This window comes from Condylura cristata, unplaced genomic scaffold (genome assembly GCF_000260355.1).
Source record: "Condylura cristata isolate star-nosed mole 26May11 unplaced genomic scaffold, ConCri1.0 scaffold00008, whole genome shotgun sequence".
Classification (NCBI taxonomy): domain Eukaryota; kingdom Metazoa; phylum Chordata; class Mammalia; order Eulipotyphla; family Talpidae; genus Condylura; species Condylura cristata.
This window is the reverse complement of record NW_004567109.1, coordinates 61,826,785-61,849,384: the sequence shown is the minus strand read 5'-3', so window position 1 is coordinate 61,849,384 and position 22,600 is coordinate 61,826,785. Positions and strand designations below refer to the sequence as shown.

General features: G+C 51.3%; 1 protein-coding gene across 2 annotated transcripts in view; it reads right to left on the bottom strand.

Annotated features, from left to right (window-relative positions):
• Positions 1–12,763: 12,763 nt before the first annotated feature.
• CPLX2 (complexin 2) overlaps positions 12,764–22,600 on the bottom strand; it is a 79,709-nt gene continuing 69,872 nt past the window's right edge. Inside the window, exons 1-4 of one of the 2 annotated variants that reach the window (XM_004679240.2) lie at positions 20,968–21,160; positions 14,059–14,176; positions 13,753–13,928; positions 12,764–13,055 (exon numbers count right to left, since the gene is read on the bottom strand). In XM_004679240.2, coding sequence (XP_004679297.1) covers positions 12,858–13,055; positions 13,753–13,928; positions 14,059–14,089 — 405 coding nt within the window. In that variant the 5' untranslated portion in view covers positions 14,090–14,176; positions 20,968–21,160 and the 3' untranslated portion in view covers positions 12,764–12,857. Of the gene's footprint in view, positions 13,056–13,752; positions 13,929–14,058; positions 14,177–20,967; positions 21,161–22,600 lie in introns of those variants that run through there. The other variant, XM_012722413.1, reaches the window with a different exon arrangement.

The window sequence follows — 22,600 nt, the reverse complement described above, 5'->3', positions numbered from 1 at the left end:
TGGGGTTCTTTCCATTTCAGCAGTCAATAAACCCCCTATGCTGAGTGCCAGCGTGGACAGATTTCTGTCACTTGCAGGCCTGACCTTTACAGACAGGGGATCCTTTCTGACTCCCTAGGCCCCTTACCTATATCAAGTCAGCCGGCTCTGACCCCATCGTCCTTTTTGCTCTCTGTCTCCCCACCCCCAAAGAATGATTCCTTGTGGTCCTGTTTACCCCATGTTGCATTGGGCAGAAATTTTCCCCCAAAGATGTCCATCCTGATCCCTGGCTTAGTTTTCTATTGCTGCTGTAACAAATTACCACAAACTAGGGGACTCATTCTCAAACGTATTCTCCTACAATGCTGGGGGTCAGGGACCCAACAGGGCTCAGGCTCACAAGGAGCAGGGCTGGGTTCCTCTGGATGCCCCTTCATGGCCTTTCCAGCTGCTAGTGCCTTCTCCACCTTCTAAGCCAGCAAGGTTGGCCAAATCCTCCCTCTGTTACCTCTCTGGTTCTCTCTTTGGATGCCCTCCTTCCACTTTTTTTTTCTTCCTAAGATTTATTTATTTATTCATGCAGAACTAGGGTACAGGCCAGAGATGCGGAGGGTGAGAGGATTCACCAGAGACAGAGTGGGGAGCAGAACAGGCAGATCGAGGAAGTACACTGCTGAGGGGTGCAGTGTGCGGGTCAGGAGAGGTCTGTCTCCAGGGAAGGCGGGGATCGAACTCATGCGGAGTTGGCTTAAGCTTCTTAATGCAGTGCTTTAACCCGCTGCTGTGCCACAAGGGGGGGCCCCCTCTTCCACTTTTAAGGACCCTAGTGATTAGTGAAATCCTGGATCAGCCAGAATAATCTTCCTTTTTTAAGGGCAGGTGATTAGCAAACTTCATTTCATCTGCAACCTCAGTTCTTCTTTGCCAGCTGAAGGAACAACGTTCATAGGTGCCAGGGATCAGGATGGACATCTTTGGGGGAAAATTTCTGCCCAGTGCAACATGGGGTAAACAGGACCACAAGGAATCATTCTTTGGGGGTGGGGAGACAGAGAGCAAAAAGGACGATGGGGGTCAGAGCCGGCTGACTTGATATAGGTAAGGGGCCTAGGGAGTCAGAAAGGATCCCCTGTCTGTAAAGGTCAGGCCTGCAAGTGACAGAAATCCGTCCACGCTGGCACTCAGCATACGGGGTTTATTGACTGCTGAAATGGAAAGAACTCCAGGCAGGGATTCCTCCGGGAACAACTTGACTGAAGTCAGGAGACGTCCCCACAACTCTGTCTCTCAAAATTCCTTTTCTAACCTGAGTTAGTTTCATCCTCAGCCCAAACGGGATGGCAACAGGGCAGCAGCCCCAAAGTCCCCTGGTATAAGAGCAACAGTTTTGTATTGGCAAGTCCCACTGCCTTCCCTGCCATGCCTGTGTCCTCAGTCCAGTCCCAAACCCATCATGGGATGAAGAGAATAATGGTGCTGAGTGGGTCAGATTGTCCGGATTGTGGGTAGAGAACATGGGAAATTTTGAGGACTGTCTTAAAAGATGAGTGGCGCTTTCTATGCTATCTTAGGGAGGCAAGATGGAGTAGCCAAGAACAGTGAGTGGCTTGAGAGGAGATCTGGTTTCTGACACTGGGTCTGTTGCTGTTGACTTGCTGTGTGACCTTGAATAAGTCACTTAACTTCTCTGGGCCTGGCTATAGAAGGAGGTGAGGCTGGATGTTGTCTGAGGACCCTTCCAGCATCAACAAACTTACCACTTAGAGGCCTTGCCCATCTGTTTAATCCATCTGTTTTCTTGTGTCTCTAGACACCAGTAGTATAAATTCTTAGGAAACCCGGCTGGGGGGGGGGAGGGTAGGGTGGGCGTGTGGGTTTCTGTAGGGAAAGTTGCAGAGTAGAGCTACATTTGGGATCTGCAGTAGGGCTAATTTTCTGTGCCAGTTGCTAGGTTCATGGAAGAACCGGGGGCCTGAACAAAATCCCAGACAGCAGTTACCAAGATCTAGAGCTTATCTACCAGTGGGGTTAAAGCCCTCACTCTGTGGTTAGTGTGAGGGCACAGGGCCCCCTGTGGGAGTTGAGGACCACACAATGGCTATGTTGAAGCCTCGGTCTGGGCCTGAGGTAGGGATCAGAAGCTGTTGAGCAGTGTGCTGTAAGCTGTGCATGTGAATTATGGGTCCTACCTAGAGACACTGGCCACAGCGCCTTCTAAAGCACTTATTCTCATCTAACATATTATTAATTTTACTCTCTTGTTTAGTGTTTGTCATCTTTGGCCAAAATGTCAGCTTCCCAAAGGCAATGACTTTGTTCTCTGAGTTATCTCCAGCTCCTAGAACAATGCCTGGCACATAGAAGTTACTTGAGAAATAACTGCCGAGTGACCAGATTACTCCGAGTGTCCCTTGCCACGGAGAGACAAGCATCCAGGTGAAGCCAGTGCTGGGGGGCAGTCCCCCAACATCACTGCCCATCTGAACTAGAAAACTTGTAAGAACCTAGGTGTCCAAGGTGTCTCCCTTACAATGGATTCAGAATGTCTGGGGGCCCAAGCCAGACATTAGTATTTAAAAAAGATTCTCAGGTTGTTCCACTTGCTGCAAACCTTGAGAGATCCTCACAGCATTAGGCCAGTGTGGAAGAGCCAGGTTTGGAATGCGAGCTCGTGAGCGTACACACAGCAGCCCCCCATATGCAGGAGCACAGAGCCGGGCAAGGAAGAGCTGCAGTGAGGCTTGGGTCCTGGGTGGTAGGATGGAGACTTTTTGTCCTAGATCTCTATCATATTCTCCGGACACCTGCCACGGAGGTGATTACTTTGCGATCACAGAATGGATTTTGGCCGCGAGTCAAGAGCGCTCTTGCTTCCCAGCTAAGCGATGGCAAATCAATTTGAGGTCTCGGCTGGAGCTGCTGATTAGGGCTGGCAGCCAGGGAGCCTCTGGCTGTCGGATCCAGGCAGAACTCAGTTGGGCCTTTGGGAGGAGGTGACAGGCAGGAGTTGGAGCCAGGCTTGGGGTTCAAGAGCCCAGCCTTTTCTTAGGAGTGGGTAGCAGGGGAAACCTGGATGAGGCTGTTTTCAGGTTTGGGAATGCAGTTACAGTTCATATTACAGAGTAGTATTAGTAATATCATTGACTGAGAACTGGCTGTTTGCTGAGTGCCTAATATATTCACTGTAATTACTAAGCAGCGTGATATAATCATTCTGTATATGAAGGAACTGAGAGGTGAAATAATGTGCTCAAGGTCAAATGGACTCAACATAACAAGCCAGACTTGGGGACTGAGACTGTCTGGGAAAAAACCAGATGTTTGCCCCTGTGCTTCCTCATGTATCATTGCTGGTGTGCCTTCTGGGCGAGAGTTCCTGTGACCTTGGCAGATTCAGGTTTGAGAGCAGGGTTTAGTGTTTGGTTCTAGGGAAGTCTTCTGAAGAGTTTGCTGAAGATGGAAAGGAATGAGGGAGCGTTTGCTGGCTGGGTGGGTGAATGGAGTGTTTGTTGAACACTGGGGGGTCTGGAGAAAGCTGCAAGGGGGTGACTCCGCATTGTGAGGTAGGGGGCTTCTGACATGGCTCTCAACCCCTAGTGATCTTGCCCACTGTGGTGTGTGTCTCCCACGCAACAGGGCTGACCCCTTGAACAGCTCACTGGTTAGGAATACCAACACCTCTGTGCAATTGAAAACCCACATATGATTCTTGACTTCCCCAAATTTAACTAAGAATAATCTTCTGTTGACTGGAAGACTTACTGATAACATAAACAGTCGACTGTATGACATATATACATACATACACACACACACACATATATATATATATATAATATTGTGTTCTTATAATAAAGTAAGCTAAGGAAAGAAAGTTAAGAAAATCATAAGGAAGAGAAAATATATTTACTATACTAGATTTACAGATGCCACAAGTTTATGGTGTCTGTTTTCAAGAAAACTCATGTACAGTTGGGCCTGTGCATGTCAAACGCATGTTCAACTGTCAAGCAGAAGTTATGGTGGGTGGCATCTGAGGCTAGATCAGAAAAGCTGTTGCAGCTTCCACCTCGCTCTCTTGGCTTACTCATTTCAGGGGAGGCTAGTTGCCATTTCATGAGGATACCAAGCCCTTTGGAGAGTCTCCTGGCAACAGCCAGCTCTAGTTTGCCAGCAATGCAACAAGCCACCTTGAAGATGGCTCCTCCACCCTCAGGCGAGTCTTCAGATGAGACTTCAGCCACAGCTGACTTGCCAGTTGTAACTTCATGAGAGACCCCAGTTCTTAACTACCCCAGGCAAGTCTCTCCATAATTCCTGACTTCAGAGACAGTGAGAGAAAAAAGAGATGCTTATTGCTTTAAGTCACTGAGTTTAGGGATAATTCATTATGCAGCAGCAGAGAACAGACACACACTGCTAAGTCTCTTGTAACCTGAAGAAAATGCTTTCTGGCAGAGGTGTGACCCCCCCCCCCCGCCGCCTCCCTCCCCTGTTGACCTTCTCAACCCTTGTCTCTTGACTTGTATTACAATGAAAGTATACGAAACAGATTTGACTTTACATCCAGACTTCCCAATTGAGTACTTTGATGACTTGAGGATATTTTTTGCAATTAGTTCTTCTCCTGTCCTTTCCTATCAGCTCTCTCCTTTTCTTTCCTCTTCTTGTTGGCATCATTCTTGCCATAGTCATAGTAGTATTTCATAGTAATTGCTGCTTTTAAAAGTACTTGCTAAGTGCCAGGCACTGCGCTAGGTGATGTATAGATACTATTTTATTTCATTCCCTCAAGGACCCTGCTGTTAGGGTTAGGCCTTATTTTATACAAAGATAAAGAAATCAAACTGCAGAGCAGTTGAGTCATCTCTTAAAGACCAGACAGAAAGCATTGGGATTCAAAGCCTAGATTGCTTCCATTTTACACTTCTATTTCTGAGTCTTGGTGTGCTCGTGTGAGACATGAGTACAACCCCAACCTCCCAGATTCCTGTCAGGATGAGCAGAGATGGTGCTTAGAAGCAGCCAGCCCTGCATATGGCATGCAGCAGAGGTCTATTTTATTTCATTAAAAGAATAAATGTATTTATTTTCTTACATCCTTGTTAATGTTGGGATGCTACTTGATTTTTCCTTTCTGGTGCAGTCTCTATAGTTCTCCCACCATCCAGTGGGGGCCTCCTTGCCTTTCATCCTTCTCCTGCCCTGTGCCCATATACTTTAGGTATATGGGTGTGAGTCAAGGGCCAAAAGGATGTGTCAGCTGAGAACAATGTCCAGTGCTCTCAGTATGAGAGCAATGGGGGAGTTGCAGTGGGGGGGACCTGGGGTCTGAGGTCCAAGGAGGTGGCCCCATGCACTGAATCTGTACCATGTGCCAGCTCTGTGTCCGAAGTGGGGAAGCACCCGAGCGCCACAGATAAGAAGGGAGGGCCGGAGTCTGTACTCATACCCAGGTCAGTGCCTGTGGAGTGGCTGGGGTATAGGAACAGCTCACTAGAGGATCCCAGCTGAGAAAACATTGTCCTCAGGGGGTACTGAATCATCTTTCAGATCAGGCAAGAAGCCCCAATTAATTACAAGTGCTAAGTGAGTGGCCTGGAAGCAGGGCTTTGCAGTCAATTAAAAGGATGTTGGAGGAGGTTTCATTAACCCCCTGCCTCCTGGCAGCCTTTGCTGTAGGGGAAAGAGGCACCTGCTGGACTGCAGTGAGCACCCCGAGCTGCAGGGCATGCGGGCAGAGCCCTCACCCCTCCCCCCCAGCGCTGACCCAGGAGGGCTCCTTGGTTGCTTGGGAATATGGATTAGATGTTGAATCATCTCCCCATTCCAGGTTTCTTGATTTCCTGTATTTTGATCCCCGTGGTGAAGTAAATGACCAAGACATCGCTCCGCATGGGTGTTAGCCCACGCAGTATGTGACTTGTGCTTCTCCTGGTTTGCACTTCTGTGTCCTCATCCAACGTGGGGTGCAGCCTGCCCACTGGATTCTCTCCAGGTGCCTCAAACCCAGAAGCAACAACAAGAAAACCTCATTATCTTCCTTCAAACCTCTCTCCCACCAGTGTTCCAGATCTTGGAAAAGGAGCTGTCCAAGATGGTGACACACATTGGTCGACCCCACCGTGTGCACGCCTTTAGCACTGCCAACTTGCCTTCCCGTATATCCCTCCTTTCGACCTCTTTCTCTGTCGGTTTGCCTCTTCCTGAGGTTGGTTCCTGTTCCTCTCAGCCCTAGAGATCTTCCTTGAACTGAGCACCTGGTCACATCACAACTGTGCCCCAGACCCTTCAGCGACTCTCACTGGTAGGTTGAGCCCAAGCATTGTTATTCGGCACCTCAGTGGACATCCCCAACCTCTCAGATTTTCACCCAGAATTCAGCACGTTTTTGTTGGCATGCCCCATATCTCCTTCCCTGACTCCCTCTATCCATGCCGGACTACTTCTGACTCCTTATTTAAGACACATGGCAGATGCTGCTTCAGCTAGGGAGCCTTCCTTACGAACCCTGAGTTGCCCTCTATCACTGCACATATGGTGGTAACTGGTCTGTTTTTCTGCTTGTCTCCTCCATTAGTGGGTAAGTTCCTGGATGGAAGAGACTTATGACTGGTATTTTTGGTGCCTGGTCCAGTGCCCAGAAAGTGGTGGACATTTAGTAAATGCTAGTTAGCTGAGAGGATTGAGTCTCTTAGGAGAAGATCTTCAGGACCAAAAGTCAGAGTATTTCCCAAGTAGGGCACAATACACAGTGGGGTGTCACTGCGTGGAAAGGAGATGAGGCGGATAGAGAAGGAGCATTCTAATTGAAAGGCTGGGCTCTTTATAGAGCAGAGAGCCAGAGGTTGGGAGCTTGAGAGCTTGTTAACCATTGGTGACCCCCCCCCCCAAACCCTTGTGTGCTCTTTCTCTTTCATCCTGACCTTGAAGGCCCTTGGAGCTTAGCCTCTGGGAATGATCTTAGTCTTAGAAGCCCTGGGAGTGCCCATCCTTGACTGCCGCTCTGCTCTGAGACATGCACCCCACCAGTGGTGACCCAAGACATTTCTGGTTCCTTTGAGGTCATGCTTCTTGGTAGGGAAGAGGGAGTTGTCTCAGTCTCTGTGGGGGCTGACTCTAAAATGCTCCCTGAGAACCCCTGTCCTGGTGTGAGTACCCATGTGATCCTCTCCCTGTAAGCATGAGCAGGGCCCCTGTCTTACTTCCAATTAACAGTGTATGATGGGTTGCCAGTCTTGTGGCTCTCTCTTCCAGCTGACACTCTCTATTGCCCTTTTGGCGTGGATGTCCCAATGAAGCAAACTGCTGTGGTATGAGCTTCTCTCGTGGAGGGGCTCACATGGCAAGGAATAGAGCACTGCTCTGGCCAACTGCCAGTCAACCCAACAGTAACTAAATCTTGCCAACAGCTGCATAAACTTGGAAGTGGTCCTTGCCCAGTTGAGCCTTCCAATGAGACCCCAGCCCACTATGTATCTGGACTGCATCCTCATGAGTGGTCTTGAAGCAGAGGACCTCGTTCAGCTGTGCCTTGACTCCTGCCTGTCACATAAGATCATGTGCTGCGTGTTGCTTTAAGTCACTGAGTTGGTGGCAGTTGATGCAGCAGTAGCTAGTTAATTCAGCTCTACCAGCTATTCACAGTACACTAGCCTGGGCTCAAGATGGAGTGATGTTAGGGTGCAGAAAAGAGAAGGGTCAGATATTGCCTCCCCTCTCCAGCACTCTGCCTGGTAGGTGCAGAAAACTATAGGAAAAGTGATGGTGGAACAGATAAGATGGAGAGGAGATGGCTTAGAGGACCTGAGTTGGTGCCTGGGCTCCTGAGCACCCCCACAGGGCAGACTCTGGGGGGTGCTGGGAGGCATTCAGACAACAGTCAGCCTTGCCCTTACAGAGCTCCCTAGTTAGTGAGAGACATGTGCAGTGACATAAATTACAGTAGAATATGCAAAGTGCCATTCGCTGAATGCTTGGCAGGCAGTGCTAAGAGGGTACGTGCAGGACCCCATTTACAGCTCATAACAATCTTGGAGGTCAGAGCAATTATGATTATCTCATTTTACTTGCAAGCAGATGCTGAGAGGGGTTAAGTGGCTTGTTCAGGATCATTGGGTGACACAACCCTCCAGCAAACCCAGCCGTGATGTACAGCAATAGACTATGCAATGGCAGGGACTCAGGAGCTGTGTCACAGTGGGCTTCACGCAGAAGTTCACCCCTGAATTGGATCTAGAAGAGTCATCGATTCATTCTAGGCAGAGGGAACAGGATAAGCAAACAGCAGACTACGTGTGGGGTCTGGGATGCTTGAGGCCTGGCTCTGACCTAGCCAGTTGGAGTCCTAATACACAGGGTCATGGGCAATTTTGACATAATCCTCTAAGCCACCGAAGCTGTTGGCAAGAGTGATGTGGTTGGATTTGAGGTTCAGGTAATCTTCTAAGGCAGGTGGCGTGATGGGGAAAGGCTGGACAGAAGGAAAGAGGGAGAGACTGGGCTGGAAAGGGCCTAGCCAGGTGGGAAGATGTAGCCATGCTTAAGGTAGGGTGAAGGCAGGGTGAAGAGCAGCTGAGGTTGGAGAGAGGGGGATCAACAAGTCCTGGTAAGGATCTGTGCGTAGGAGCAATGCTGAGGGAGTCCTTTCTGTCACCAGCCCCTTGCACAGTCACTGTTGGTGAGATGACCATTGACAGAGCTTTGCCCACCCATGTGACTTGGCCATATCTGAGGACTTTGGGGTGAAGGGTGGCCAGATGTGGGGTGCTGTGACCATGTTGGACCACCAGCAACTGGGGTGGTTGATTCTGGTAAATGGGAAGTGAGTGATGTTGAGGTCATCCCCAACTCTGGCCTTGATTAATTTTCTAAGCCACAGTGTGCTAGCTATAAGTGGGGCAATACTGAAGATTCGGTGGGTGGGGGGCTCTAGAGCTCTGTGGGTCAAGCCCTGTTGCTGCCCCATGGCGGTGGTGGTGCCGACAGACAGAACACAGACACCCGAGCTGCTGTACAAGGTCATTTCTTGGTTGTCATGGTTGGTTTGGTACATCTTAGCATCTGCATCATACAAAGGGGAGCAACAGCCATGGCTTTTGGTCAGGTTCAGGGGGGTATGGGGCGTGCCTCTCCCCTCCCCCCAGGCACTGACACACTTAAAGGAAGCAGAGCAACGAGGACACAGCACACATGTGGGAAAGGGATTCCCCCGCACGAGCAGGATGGCCGTCCTCACCGGCTCTTTCTCGGAGACCCCTACCCCCAGGGCCAGCACAAGACCCTCATTCTCTCCCCCGCAAAGAGGGTGGGCAACAGGCATAGGGAGCGCAGCAGTAGACGTGTGGGGAGGCGTGTCCTCAGGCCTGGGAGCGGTCCCTCCCTTGAGCCAGTCCGTCCCCAGAACCTCAGTGCAGTCAGGGGCCTGCCAGGCCCTGGAAGGATGGAGTAGTCAGGCGGTAGCAGGTGGGCGACCTGGAGAGCTGGGTGCCAGGGGCTCTTGGGGCTGGGGATATGCCCCTTTTCCACTCTAGCCACAGCCTTGGGGGTTGCTCGTTGCCCAGCAGCTGCCCTCCTGAGGGGCCTGGGCTGAGTCCTCCTGCCCTGTTTCTGGCCCCTTCTCTCGCTCTGTGTGTACACAAACCTCTCTCAGCCCGGGAAGGGCTCGTGACTTCCTGCTTACACTTGGAGGAGACCCCATGGCTTGCCATTAAGAACATATTCCATAAGCTTCTGGACTTGAAGTGGAGAATGAGTGTCCTGTTTAGAAATCCTGGCCTGTTGCCATGGAAAGTCAGAGATGCAGCCCCGGGCACAGGAGCATGGTGGCGGCCCTCCTGGGCAGGCACACTCCTGGGCAGGCCATCCTGGGGCAGGTGAAAATCTGATTTCACCCAGGTGCAGAGGCTGCGCCTTCCTATCTCCCTCACTGGATGTCATGTGTTCAAGCATCAAATTCAGTGTCTCCCTCTCTGCACCTGCCTCCCAAATGTGTCAGATGCAAACTGCCCCATTTGCGTGGGACATGCTCATCCTCTCCTTTCCAGTGGGCCACACACATTTCCCACCCCCATACGTCACATGGATATACATGCTAGAGCTTGCGTGTTTCCTGCTAGAGATCCCCAGATTTTGTCTCCACACTACTGCGTTGCCTATGACATCCTCTCTGGGCCAAGCTTTATTTCAGGCATCTCTCCACAGTCAGGTCTGTGTCAGAAATGAGTCATTGTGTGTTCCCCTGGACTGGAGAGTGATCCCTTACCAGTTGTTTGGGTTGGGGATGCCACGGGTTGAAGTGCTCCCCCAGCTTCTGCCTCCAGGAAGACCTCTAGTCCTGCTGCTTGGGAGCAGGTTGGAGGCGTCTGGGATATGCACCAGACTAAGCCAGTTGGCCTGGAGGGGGCTCTCATGTGGGAAAAGCCCTGAGCCCACTCTGGGGGTGCAGAGGGGCTGTGGAGAGCACCAGAGATGCATTCTGAGGGTCTGAGGTCCCTCAGTTCTCCTTGGGTTATCTTATGTGGCTCCCCAGCTCATCTGAAGCTCCCTGGGCCCCAGACTCCACTTCCCATTTGGTACTCTCTGTGCCTGGTACAACCTTGGAGGTTTGTGAGCCCCTGTCAGGGGATTTTGAACAGTTGGGATCCACCCTTATGTCCAAGTGGAGTTCACATGGGGCCGGTGAGATCAGGGGCTCTGGACTGGAGGCCCTGCCTGTCTGTGCCCCAGGACCCCAAGGCTCTAGAGAATGACTATCCTGCCCAGGATAAAAGACACAAACAGACAAGCAGACAACTGGGGTGCAAAGTGGCTCCCCATCACAGACACAGGCACAGACACAGACATAGGCCCCCTGGGAGGCAGGACACAGGGGCACAAGGAGGGCTGGGGGCGGGGAGGAAGGGTAAGTCCAGGGAGCTGGAGCTACTGAGGCCCTGCTCCCTAGAGAAGGGACAGACCAGGGGACTTTTCTGGTTCCCTAAACATATGGATTGTTTTGTCTCGTCTTTAAAGTATTGCAGTCTAACTGATATGGCTTTAACTATTGGAAACGGCCAGAGAAGACACATGTCTGTCTCTGAAATAAAAGCATAAATCCACTAAAATGGAAAACCTGCAGAATGCAAACTGGGGCCAATGGGACAGGGGCTCTGGGGGCAGGCAAGTCGCCCCCTCCCTGGCCCCTGCTTTGGGGGTAGGCCCTGATGGGGGCCCAGAATGGCTTCTTGGGGTCCTGCCCGGGTCTGTCTCAGTGAGCTTCTGAGGATCCCAGGCAGAACCCCACAAGGGTGGGAGGACTCTAGGCCAAGGACAAGGTCTCCTGTTGGGTGTGGCCACCTGTGACCAAGAGTCTGGGGTCGAGAGGGCATCATAACCCTGTTTCTCCCCAGGCACACATGCTCCTGCACACAAATGCACACACTAGTCTCAGCACACCTGGCAACTCTCTCAAGTGCTTATTTTTACATCTAACACACACCCTTCACTCCTGACAAGCATGGGTGTGAAAACACACCCATATACAAGCTAACGCCTGCAGGTTCTAACACGCCTATGAGGTGGCTAGCACACACACAAGACACAATCTCACTTCATACACACCAGCTCAAAGAAGCACACACCTTATCCAACGGAGATATGATGACTAACACACATGTGCAATCTCTAGACACACAGCTTCTGCTGTACATGCTCAAGCGAGCATGGCACACACCTTCCTCTCACTTGCTCCATAATTCCCCACTCCTTGCACACTGACTGAGCAGGAGACCTTGACAATTTGGGCTGGGGGAGAAAATGCCAGTCTCACACATCCCAGAGGAGAGTTTGTTCTTGGCCAGTGAGATGAATAGACAGATGTCTTCTGTCCAGTGGGAACTGGCTTCTCCCCCAAAGGCTTGGGGCTTTGGCCAGGAAGGGTCCTCCTGGGGACCGTGGGGCCCTGGAAGCACATGGACAGGACAGGGTAGGGAAGAGGAGTGGCTAGGAATGGGGGCAGCTTGGCTGCACCAATGGGGAGGGTCCCATGGCATGGGCCATCGCTGCCCAATGGCTCCAAGTGTTTTCTGGGGGGACCTGGGCAGCCCCTTGGTTGGACCAGCTGGGCCCAGCCTGGCAGTGGGGGCCCAGGACCTAAGTGAAGTGTTGGGGAACAAGGGGCTGCCCTACTCTGGGGTCCCTCCATAGATGAGTTAAAGTCCAAAGAGGATCCATTTGGAGGAACTGGCTTGGCAGGGATTATGCCTCTTTGGGTGGGGGTTGGTGGAGGGGTGTTCCTGGGCTGGGTGTCACGGGGGTTAGAAGGAGAGTCCCAGCCTCCTGCCTAGACCCGGGCCTGGCTGGAACACAGCTGGGCTGGGCCCTCACAAGACAGGCCTACCCTGATCTCTTCCTCAGAGCCAGGCCACTCAACGCCCCTGCCCTGACCTGGAGGCCCACAGGGGTCAGAGGCCAAAGGTCAGCATGCTGGGCAGGGCTGGAATGTGTCATTACTTTGGCTGGCTGGGGACAGTGGTCCACCTGGCAGTGGGGTGCATGAAGGAATGTATGGGGGTTACCACACTAGTACAGACCTTGGGTTTCTTGAGGGGGTCCCTGGTGCCTCTGGCACTGAGTTCAATGCCCCCTGCTGGGGAAAAGCTGTTTTCCCTTCCTGGAGCTACTTGGGAGTAAGGTGGGGACTGGATACCCTGGGATGAAGGTGGGTATGAGGGAGTGCTGAGGGGAAGGAGCCCCTGGCCGGGGAAGAGGGGGCAGAGGCCAACTGAGGTTTTCCCCTTCAGAACTGAGACTTAACTGAATAAAAAGAAAAGAAAGAACCCAAAAGAAAAAAGAGAAAAGAAACAAGTGGAGTGGGGGTAGGGCTGGAGGGCCGGTTACTTCTTGAACATGTCCTGCAGTGGCCCGGGCAGGTATTTCAGCACCGTGTCCAGGATGCTCTCTTCCTCTTCCTCCTCCTCGTCCCCACAGCCCGCAGGGATGGCCTTCTTGGGTCGGGTCAGACTGCCCTCGCATGGCTGCTCCAGCGCGGCCTTCTCTTCCGCCTCCTTCTCCTCCTTCTTCTTCAGCCCATACTAGTGAGGCAGAGGGCAGAGATGAGCATGAGTGGGGGCACAGAGAGGTCTGAGTCTCAAGGTCATGCGGAGCTGACTGGGGCCTAGGCCTCAGCCTTCTCATCTCTACAACGGCACATTCCTTGTAGGGCTGTGCCCTCAACAGTAAAGGGCTCAGAGAAGGGGGTGGTGAATGGATTCATTTACATGAATACTTGCCCATAGTAATTTCTCTGCTCTTTTGAAATTCCTCAAGATCTGAAAACTTGAAAGTTCTCCCTTACAGAGCCACATTTTGGTAACTTGACTTGACTTGAGCCGATGGAAAGCTACTTGTCAACTTGACTTATTCAGGTGCTGCTATCAGACGTGTGTGGAACTATGAGGGTGGGGCGGGGTGTCAGGCAACAGCAACAGGTACTCCGGGCACTATGGGACTTTTCAAAAATTCCCAAATTCAGGATTCCAAACATATCTGGTCTCTCGTTTTGTGTAACAGTAAACACCAGGAAGCATTTGGTATGTGCTGGATCTTACATATTCCCCACAAATTTCCTTCAAGGGGGTGTCATTTGACACCCATTTTTCTGATGAGTAGACTAGGCTCAGAGAGAGCTAGGTCTAACTAAGCTGGGTCTCGGGGGCCTGAGACCAGGGGCCGTTTGGGGACCGTTTGACCCTGGTGCTCCCTAGCCTCGGGGCGGTGGGCAGTGCTGACCTTGTCTCGTATCTGCTGCCGGACCTTCTCACGCTCGGCCTCCATGCGGGCATGCTTGGCCTTGCGCTCCTCCTCCTGCTGCCGCAGCGCTTCCTGCCGCTCTTCTTCCTTCTTCTGGGCATCAGGGTCCTTCTCCTCCTCTCCCCCCAGCATCTTCCCCATGTCCTTGGTGGCCCCTGTGGGGTTGGAGAGGGGCGAGGGAGGAGTCAGGGTTGGAGTAGAGGGGTCTGGTGTGCTGAGCTCCCACCTCCCAGCCCGTGGATCATGCTTGGGTGGAAAGTGAGGGGTGTGGGGCTCAGACCTCACCTCCAAGGGCCTGCTTCATGACGAAGTCCATGTTCCAGGCTCCAGTTAGTGCGTCGTAACCTGTAGCTGAATTTGCATACAGCGCTGCTGGCCAGCTGACTCCGGGAGATGTGACAACCTGCAAAAGAGGGGTTGTGGGTCAAATAGGGGAGGTACTCTGTGCAGACAGAGCAGTGGTGCAGTTGATTGGCCAGCAGACAGCTCCCCCCTCCCCCCCCCCCCCCTGGGAGCTACTAGTCTGAGGCTGAGACCCAGTACTGGGAGGGGAAAGTCGCTGGGCGGCAAGTCCTAGGTCTCAGGTGACAGCCACCAACTTCTCATGCTGGTATTTAAAACCTTCATTTTGCCACCGTTTAAATCTGATTGCAACCAAAAGTGTTGGAACCTGGAATTTGGAGCCAGGGGGAGCCAGGTTCTGCTGCCACTCCTCAAACCTTATTTGCCAGTCGTCTTCAGGAAGTGACTTAACCTTGGGCCCAGTTTCCACCTCTGCAAGACAGACATGGCAGTGGCCCCTTACTGGGAGCTACTCTGGGCACTGAAGAAAATTTCAGCCTGGGCCACCAGGTCCAGCCCTAGATCTGCTTCATGTGGGAACAGAGTTTGTGCACATCAGAGGTAGTGAAAACATAAGAACAGCTAGCCTGGATGAATATAACCAGACTTCTGAAATGAGACAAATGGAGAAGTTACTTTTATTGCATCATCTATGTAAGTTTTGCATTTTATAGTTTAATATTGATTTTTATTTTGAATTACACATGGGAGAATTGGAGACACTATCATCTCAGAGCTTCAGGCCTTTAAAGTACCTTGTGTGGGGCTGGGGAGGCACTCGGCTAATGTTAATCCTCCTTCTCCTCTCCCTAAATCACCAACTCTCATTTTTTATTATATTTTTTATTTGTTATCTTTTTTTGCCTTAGCAGATTTTCTCCAAATTAAATCTTAATGGAAATCTCAATATGCACAATATGTCAAAAGTGGAGCTATTTTGATGGAGTGTGGGGTGAGAGGCTGGAGAGCCTGGAGCTCCTCTCACCCAGCCTCCTCCTCACCCTGGTTCCCCTCCCCCCCTCCCCACCACACATACACACCTTTGAGAATTTGAATCTGGATGCTCTGTTACAGATTGCCTTTCTGTTTTAGCTATTCCGTGGCTCCATTCACTGATTCATTCATAGGCAAAGCCACCACCAATCTCTTTCTGGGTGTGGATGTGAAGATCCTCGAACTAGCCAAAGAGTGATGTGGCTTGGTGTTCCACAAAGGGTAGATATATTCCCCAAGGTCTTTCACCCCACCCAGACTTAGGGTTTTTATGATTTGGCAGGTGGGAAAAGAGGCCCTGGGAAAAGGTGATTGAGAAGTCAGCTGGAATTCAAGGTCATTGGCTATTTGTTAATAATAGCTTTTCCTCCTTTCCTTCAAGAGGAAACATCTTGACAGATCACAAGCTCTTTCTATCAAATGGGACCAAGAGTTAATTTGAGGATGGCTCCATTTGCAGACCACCTGGTATGATGTTTGAAGGATACAAAAGTCATGCTAGAGTGGAAAAACACCCTCTGGGGCTTGGGCATCGGACACACCTGATCAAAATCCTGGCTCTAAGAACTAACTCTGGGTCCCTGGAAAATCTTCAGTTTGTTCCCTGCAAAGCAGGACTACAGGGGGCCACCTATGTGCTGATGTTTGGAAAAGATGCGGACCCAGTGTCCATGCATGCGGACCCAGTGCTGCTTGCTCACGGTCGCCATTGCTGACTACGTATTTATGAGGACATATCAAGAAAGGATAGGATTTCTAGGAAATGCAAGAGAACCCACCCTGACCCAGAATTCTAAGTTTGAAGACAGCTCTGTTCCATCAATCAAGATGTTTTCATTTGCTGTGAAACATGGTAAAAAGATTGCATTTCTAAGAACAGGAAATGAATGATTTTATAATCAAATAATTTCAGCAATTATTTTTTCTCTCCTCTGTGTTTACATGCAGCTTAAGGAGTTGCCAGGTGGTGGTGGGCCACACAGGACTCTAATTTGAGATGTTTTAAATTGGTCCAGCGGGCACCCAGGCTTTGGTTCCATCCTCATCCCCATCTTGCGACTGTAGCAAGTGTCTCCTGGGCCGGATGGTGTTCTGGGCCCTTTCCACAAGACTACTGCTGGAGCAGCATTTGAACAGCTACCTCCCTACCTTACCTTCCAAGCCCTCTCCTGCTTGGGTTTTCTGACTTAGCTCATTCCCGTCTCCTGCAGCTCTCTCTCCCTTCCCCTTCTCTCCTCTCCTTTGCTGTCATCGAATCTTCCTCAGGTCTCTTCAGTGAGCGAGTCCCCACACTTTGACCTTAGCCCCTTCCACCTTGTCCTCTTAACCTTTTTCCTGGGGGAGCTCTTCCTTTCTAGGGTGTTAATGACCACTGAGGGACAATGAGACGCCTATATTCTTTCATCCAAGTACTGACTGAGCACTCACTAGGGGCCAGCAAGAGCATTAGGCACGGGAGATAGAATAGTGAACAAGATGAAGTCCTGTCCTCACGCCAGTTACATTCTGTGGAGTGTGTGAGTAGGTAAACAGGCAATGTCAAGGACTACATTCAATCTTTTCCTCTTGCACACTTTCTCCTGGATGTCCCGTGAGCACCACTCAAACCCAACCAAATAGCCTTCTGCAGACTCCTTTGCTTCTATGCATTCATTCAACAAACAGAATACCACCCCACCCCCAAATGCAAAGTACATCTTCTTGAGGCTTAAGTTCTCTCCATGTTTACACCCCTATTGCCTTCTATACCAGGTCTGTTGGAATTATTTAACGGAGCTTCTCAGGCCCACACAAAGTTCTGCTGCTCACCTCCAGCATGGCTCTCAGCTATGAAATGACTTCTTGTTCACCTTGTTGAGATCCTACTCCCCACAACAAATTTCCCAAAGTCCAACATGGTTTTCACTCCACCTTCCTTCCGCTTCATATGATACAGTGGAAGGCTCTATAGCTCTGGGTCAGATAATCTCTATGGGATCCTGAATGTTAATTTTTAGCTGTATGATGGTGAGTAATTTGGCTTAACTTCTCTGAGTATTGGTCTTCTTCATAAACTAAATGCCTCTTTGAAGGTTTGGAAATAATCTATGGATCTCAGTAAGTGAAGGCTGTGTGCATTGTCAAAATGATGGATGCCAGCTGGTGTGAGCTCCTGTGACCTCCCCTCCTCTTCCTCTTCCCCCAGAAGAACTGGCAGACACCAGTCCACCTGCCTGGATTGCAGATTTTTTTCTTCTTACACTTCCTCCTAGACTCACTCATCATTTCCCTCTTCCTCACCTTTCATCTTATCTCCACAGGTCTCTTTCACTCCCTCCTCTCCAACTACTTCCTTGAGCTCCACTTTTGCCTTCATCTCTGCCCTCCAACTTTGTGAGGAAGGGTCTCTACTGGTTTTCCCCCAAGTCATGCCATTAGCTCTTAGAGCAGAGATCTGCTGTCTTTGCACTACTGCTGAAACTGCCCCAGTCAGACTTGCTCAAGACACCTCAGCACCAGACCTAGAAGTGTGCACAGTCCCCCGCTACCCCTGTGCCCTCAGGGGCACATGGCAACCCCCTACTGCCCTGCCCCTCATTTTGGTTTAACCTTGAATCTCCTGAATTCCATGACAGAGTACTCTGTAGTCTTCATCCTTCTTCATGGCTAGATCTCTCTCTCCTGTGCTTATATCTTGTTGCTTATTCCCTAAGCAATCTCTCCCCCTCCCCTAGTTCCCTCTGTCCCTTGGGAATCTCACGTACCCCTATTGGTTTAATGCCCTTCTTTAGCCACAGATCTCTCTCTCCCTCCCCTCCACTTCTCTAGTTCCTCCATCCCCACCAACCTCTGCTGGGTAATATCACATGGATAACTCAAAATCTGTCTGGCAAGATCAACCTTATACTTGCCTTCTCCATCTAACTGACCTTTCCCAGTATGCTTTGTTCCAATTGCCTCAACTGAAAACCCCGGATAGCAGAAAACTCAGCCAGTGAATTCTTCATTTAATCCCTCCCCCACACTACGAATATTCTTGGAGCACTACGAATATTCTTTCTGCCAGGTGTCAGGACTGAGGCAGGGAAGAAGGGAGTCCCAGTGTGTGTTCTTATAATATTTAGTCAGTGGGAAGTAGACTTGGGTTTATCTTTTGGTTAAACCCAAGGAACTGGTGAGTTACAATTGGGGTGGGGTGCTCAGGGAAAAGTCTGGAGATTGTTGTTTCAAATACTTTCTGCACCCACACTTCTTCTCTAATGGTTGCTAATGCCTTGGCTTTAGGGCCTTGAGATTCTAGATTTGTGCACAACCTCTAATAACTTTGTCCTTCCCCCAGCTTTCATCCATCCTCCACATGGCTGTCCGATTAATCTTTCTAAAGGACAGATTTGCTCATGCAAACATGCTGCAATGGCTCCCATGACCTTGCTAAACGGGCCAGAGTCCTTGTATTGACGTTCAAGTCCTGCACAGTCTAGTACCTGCTTATACTGACATTCACTTCCCACTTTTTGCATGTGACTCTGCTTCATCAATATGCCCCCATACATATTGTTTCTCAAACCTCCTAGGCACTGATTCATGTTATTTCCACAGTGTCGGAACCTCTGAACTTCACCTCTGTAGGTTTAGATCCTCATCCCATTATTTACTAAGTGACCTTGAACAAGTGAGTCACTTTTTCCATCTGTAAAATGGAGGTACTAAGACCTATGCCCAAGGCATGTTGTGGGCATTAAATGAGATTGTGTTTGGCAAATAGAAGGTATTAACATCATCATCATCATCATGATCACCATGATAATTATCATTGTTGTCAGCATTATCATAATCAGCAGCAGTATACACTTTCAACTATCACTCCCTCCATGAAACTTCCTGGATCTATTAGGTAGGTGTGTGTGGTGGTGTCTTTCCTTTTCTGAAACACACGGAACTTACTAAGGCAGCCTTGTCTTCCTCCAGCTCCTGAAATGTGTCCAGTCATGTCTTTCCCTCCCCAGTCACTGTGCGCTCCCCCCACCCCCTGCAAGACCTGTGTTTTGTTTATTTCTGTTATCCCAGAGTTATCAATCCTCCTGGTTCAGAGTAGACCCTCAAGATTTATTTGCTGAATTGAATTTAATATTGTGTGTCAACGAGTATGTGAGAGTACACGTGTTCAAAGTATGATACTGCGTGTCTAACTCTGAACTTAGGCATCCTGTGTCTGCGTGAGCGTGTGTGTGTGTGTGTGTGTGTGTGTGTGTGTGGCTGTTTTGCCAAGTGCCTGTAGCCCTGCCACGGTCCTGCCAGTTTCATGCAGTTGAAATTTTTTGCGTGACCGCCAGGAGGCGCTCTTCAACGGTTCTGCGGGAAGCCTTGGTCTATCCCTGCGCGGGAAGGGTGGTGGTGGTGGTGGCGATGGAGGGGGATGCAGAGCCGGGGGAGGGGAGACAGACACGGGATGGGGGAAGGGTGTTGCTGCAGCACCAGGTTCCCGAGCTTTCGGCGCCCCGCCCGGGAGCCAGGGGCGTCTACGGTTTCCCCTTCCAGACATCCTCCTAACCCGTCCCAGCCCGAAGGCGGAGGCGCCTCCTCACACTCCGCCGTCTGAACCCCAGGCGGTTTTCAGGACTGGGCCATGCCATCTGACAAACAGACTGGGGCACCTGCAGTGTTTGTCCTTGTGGTTGTTCTTCTGTTTTTTTTTCTGGCTTAAATCTGGGACTATATTCCCCACAACTCAATTCAACACTCATATGCTTTTTGCAGGGCACCCTACGCTAATGGCGGTGACAGAGACCGGGGGACGTCCTTCTACCCCTCCACCCCACCCCCACACCGCCACTATAGGGGAGCAGCGCTGGGGGAGGGGAAGGGGTGTAGGGGGATGGGAGGGAGCAGGGAACAGGCTTCTGCAGAAAAGCGGAAGTATCTGGGGGCTTCCCGTTCCCTCTGCTGAAGAGGATTGACAGAATCCAGGCACCCCTCTCCTGGTCCTCCGCAGAGACCAACATAGGCACTAGCTCTGCCCCGGAGTTACCGGTGGGTCACTGAGAGCACCCCTTTCCCCAACACACAAAGCTCCAACCCTAAGACCCAGCCCGGTCTCAAACTTTGCTGGGGGGAGGGGGCAGAGTGCTGCGGTCGAGGACATTGAAAAGATCTGTCCTATTGACCCTAAGGCAGCGGACGTGTGTGCTCCAAACAAACCTCTGTTCTTCCTCCTCCCCCTTCTTTTCCGAGGACAAATAGTCCCCTTGACAACCCCCCACCCTCACCGGCAATCGACGTTTAGGTTTTCTTTCCCTCCACTTGCGGTCTGTCCGCCCCCTTCCCGCTGCCCTCTGACTCACACTCGGAGCCCGAACTGCACCCCTCGCGGGTGGCACACTCCTCCGGGGCGAAGAGGGCCCTGTTGGGCTCTGGGTTAACCACAGCCTGAAGTAGCTTAGATCGACGTCTCCCTACCCCCACCCTCAAGAGCTCGAAGTTGTTCTCTAGGTTCTGACTTGAGTCTCCCGCCGCCCTCGGGGAGGTCCTGACTCCCTGAGAACAGACTGTTCCTGCCCGGGGTGGGGGGGGGGCGGTGGACTCTGCTCTGGAGCCCACTCTTCGCCAGTTTGCTCATTCTGCTACACTCCTCTTCCTCAGCCTGTTCTTTAACCTCACTCCCTGGGAGCTGTCCTTTCAGCACTACGGCGAAAGCTCAGGAGGGTCCCTGCCGCTGCGGAGCAGACTCTCATTACCGCACTCTGGCAAACCTGGGGAATTGACCCGCTGAAAAACGTACCCCCCGCCTCCCGGGCTAGCTAGCCTGCGGCTCCAGGCGAGAGCCGGGACCCTGTTGCCCACAGCCCGGCTCCGCCTTCCCGGCTTTCGGCCAGCACCGACCTGGCGGTCTCCGCAACTGCAGGACTCCGGCCGGACTCAGCAAGGCGGTTCCTTCAGCTGTTCCAGCTCCCGCCGCCGCCTCGTGCAACTCCGCCAGGCGAGCTGGGGCCGCGCTGCTGCCGCGGGTGGCTGCCGGAGGCGCCCTCCAATCACGCCCCTCAGCCAGGCCCTGACGTGCTACCGCTACCCTTCCAGATGGGAAATTCAAATCTCTCTCTCTCCCCTCGCTCTCTCTCTAATTCTCTCTCTCTCAGCTCTCATTCGCCCTCCTTAGGTCCCCCCCCCTTCCTCCTTTACCTTCCCTGCTTCCAGCGGCGCATGAAACCCCCCTCCCGCCTTCCGGGCAGCCACCTGTCAGGACCACAGCTCTTAGAAATACAGCTTGCTGCCTCAATGCGCTGAGGGGCAGTGGGGGGCACGGAATGGAGGAAGGGTTCTTTAAAGCAGAACTCAAAGGTCAGACTCAAAGGTTTAGAAATCCCTCCTGTATTCCTCCAGGCAGAATTGATCTACTTCTCTTCCGGGCTTTGCTCCCTTTTGCACCCCTGCTTCAGGGGTCCCTGATTCTGTTTCATTCTAGTGAGCAGGACTGGAGAACCTTCCCTTCAGATCTACTTCTCTTCCGGGCTTTGCTCCCTTTTGCACCCCTGCTTCAGGGGTCCCTGATTCTGTTTCATTCTAGTGAGCAGGACTGGAGAACCTTCCCTTCAGATCTACTTCTCTTCTGGGCTTTGCTCCCTTTTGCACCCCTGCTTCAGGGGTCCCTGATTCTGTTTCATTCTAGTGAGCAGGACTGGAGAACCTTCCCTTCAGATCATCTCTGTGGCCCCCAGTGTAGTGTTCTGCCACAAGAGCATTAAAAACAAACAAAAAACCCTAAGCGATCTTGTGGGTAAGGTCCTCAGAGGGGTAAGGAACACTGCATGTGGACCCAGAGGGAGAACACTGTGGCCAAACTGCAGCGGATCTTAGTCAAGTCACTTGCTCTTTCCTTCCAGATTCGACCTCCTGTAAAGAAGCCTTGGTAAACTTTATTCTTTAAAGCCATTTCTTTCCCTCCTATGCTCAGGAAAGAAAAAGGAACTCCAAGCGCCAGGGTAAAATCTCTCCCCACCCCCAGCCTCACCTCCTGTCACACTCATTTCCCCCCTCTTTTATTACTCTCTCCTAATGAGCCACTCCATCCTGCCTGCCATCTTTTGGCTCTAAAATACTTTGTTTAATCCAGTCCACTGTGTAGGGAAATAGCTTTGGAGAGGAGGGGCCTTTGAAAGATTTGTAGGACTTTATGCATCAATCAGACATGTCAGAGTGGAGATGACTTCAGCTTTGTAAGGGGAAGTCTTCCTTCCAAGGAGGGCACAGCCAGAGCTGCAGAGCAGGGTCTGGGAGAGGGAGGAGGGGTAATTTTTTTCCAAGGGGGGGGGAACTATTACTTTACACACATGCACAACAGAGACCTAAAAGTGGGGGACCCCCACTATCAGAGATGATTGGTGGACCCCCCCCTTTACCTGAGAGTCACCTTCTGAAGCTCATCTTTGTTTTTCCCTTATAGGCTGTGGAGCTTGACACAGGGAAGGCTTTTCCTTCATGGCTGGGTTCTGTGTTCAGTGCTATGTTGGGATAGCAA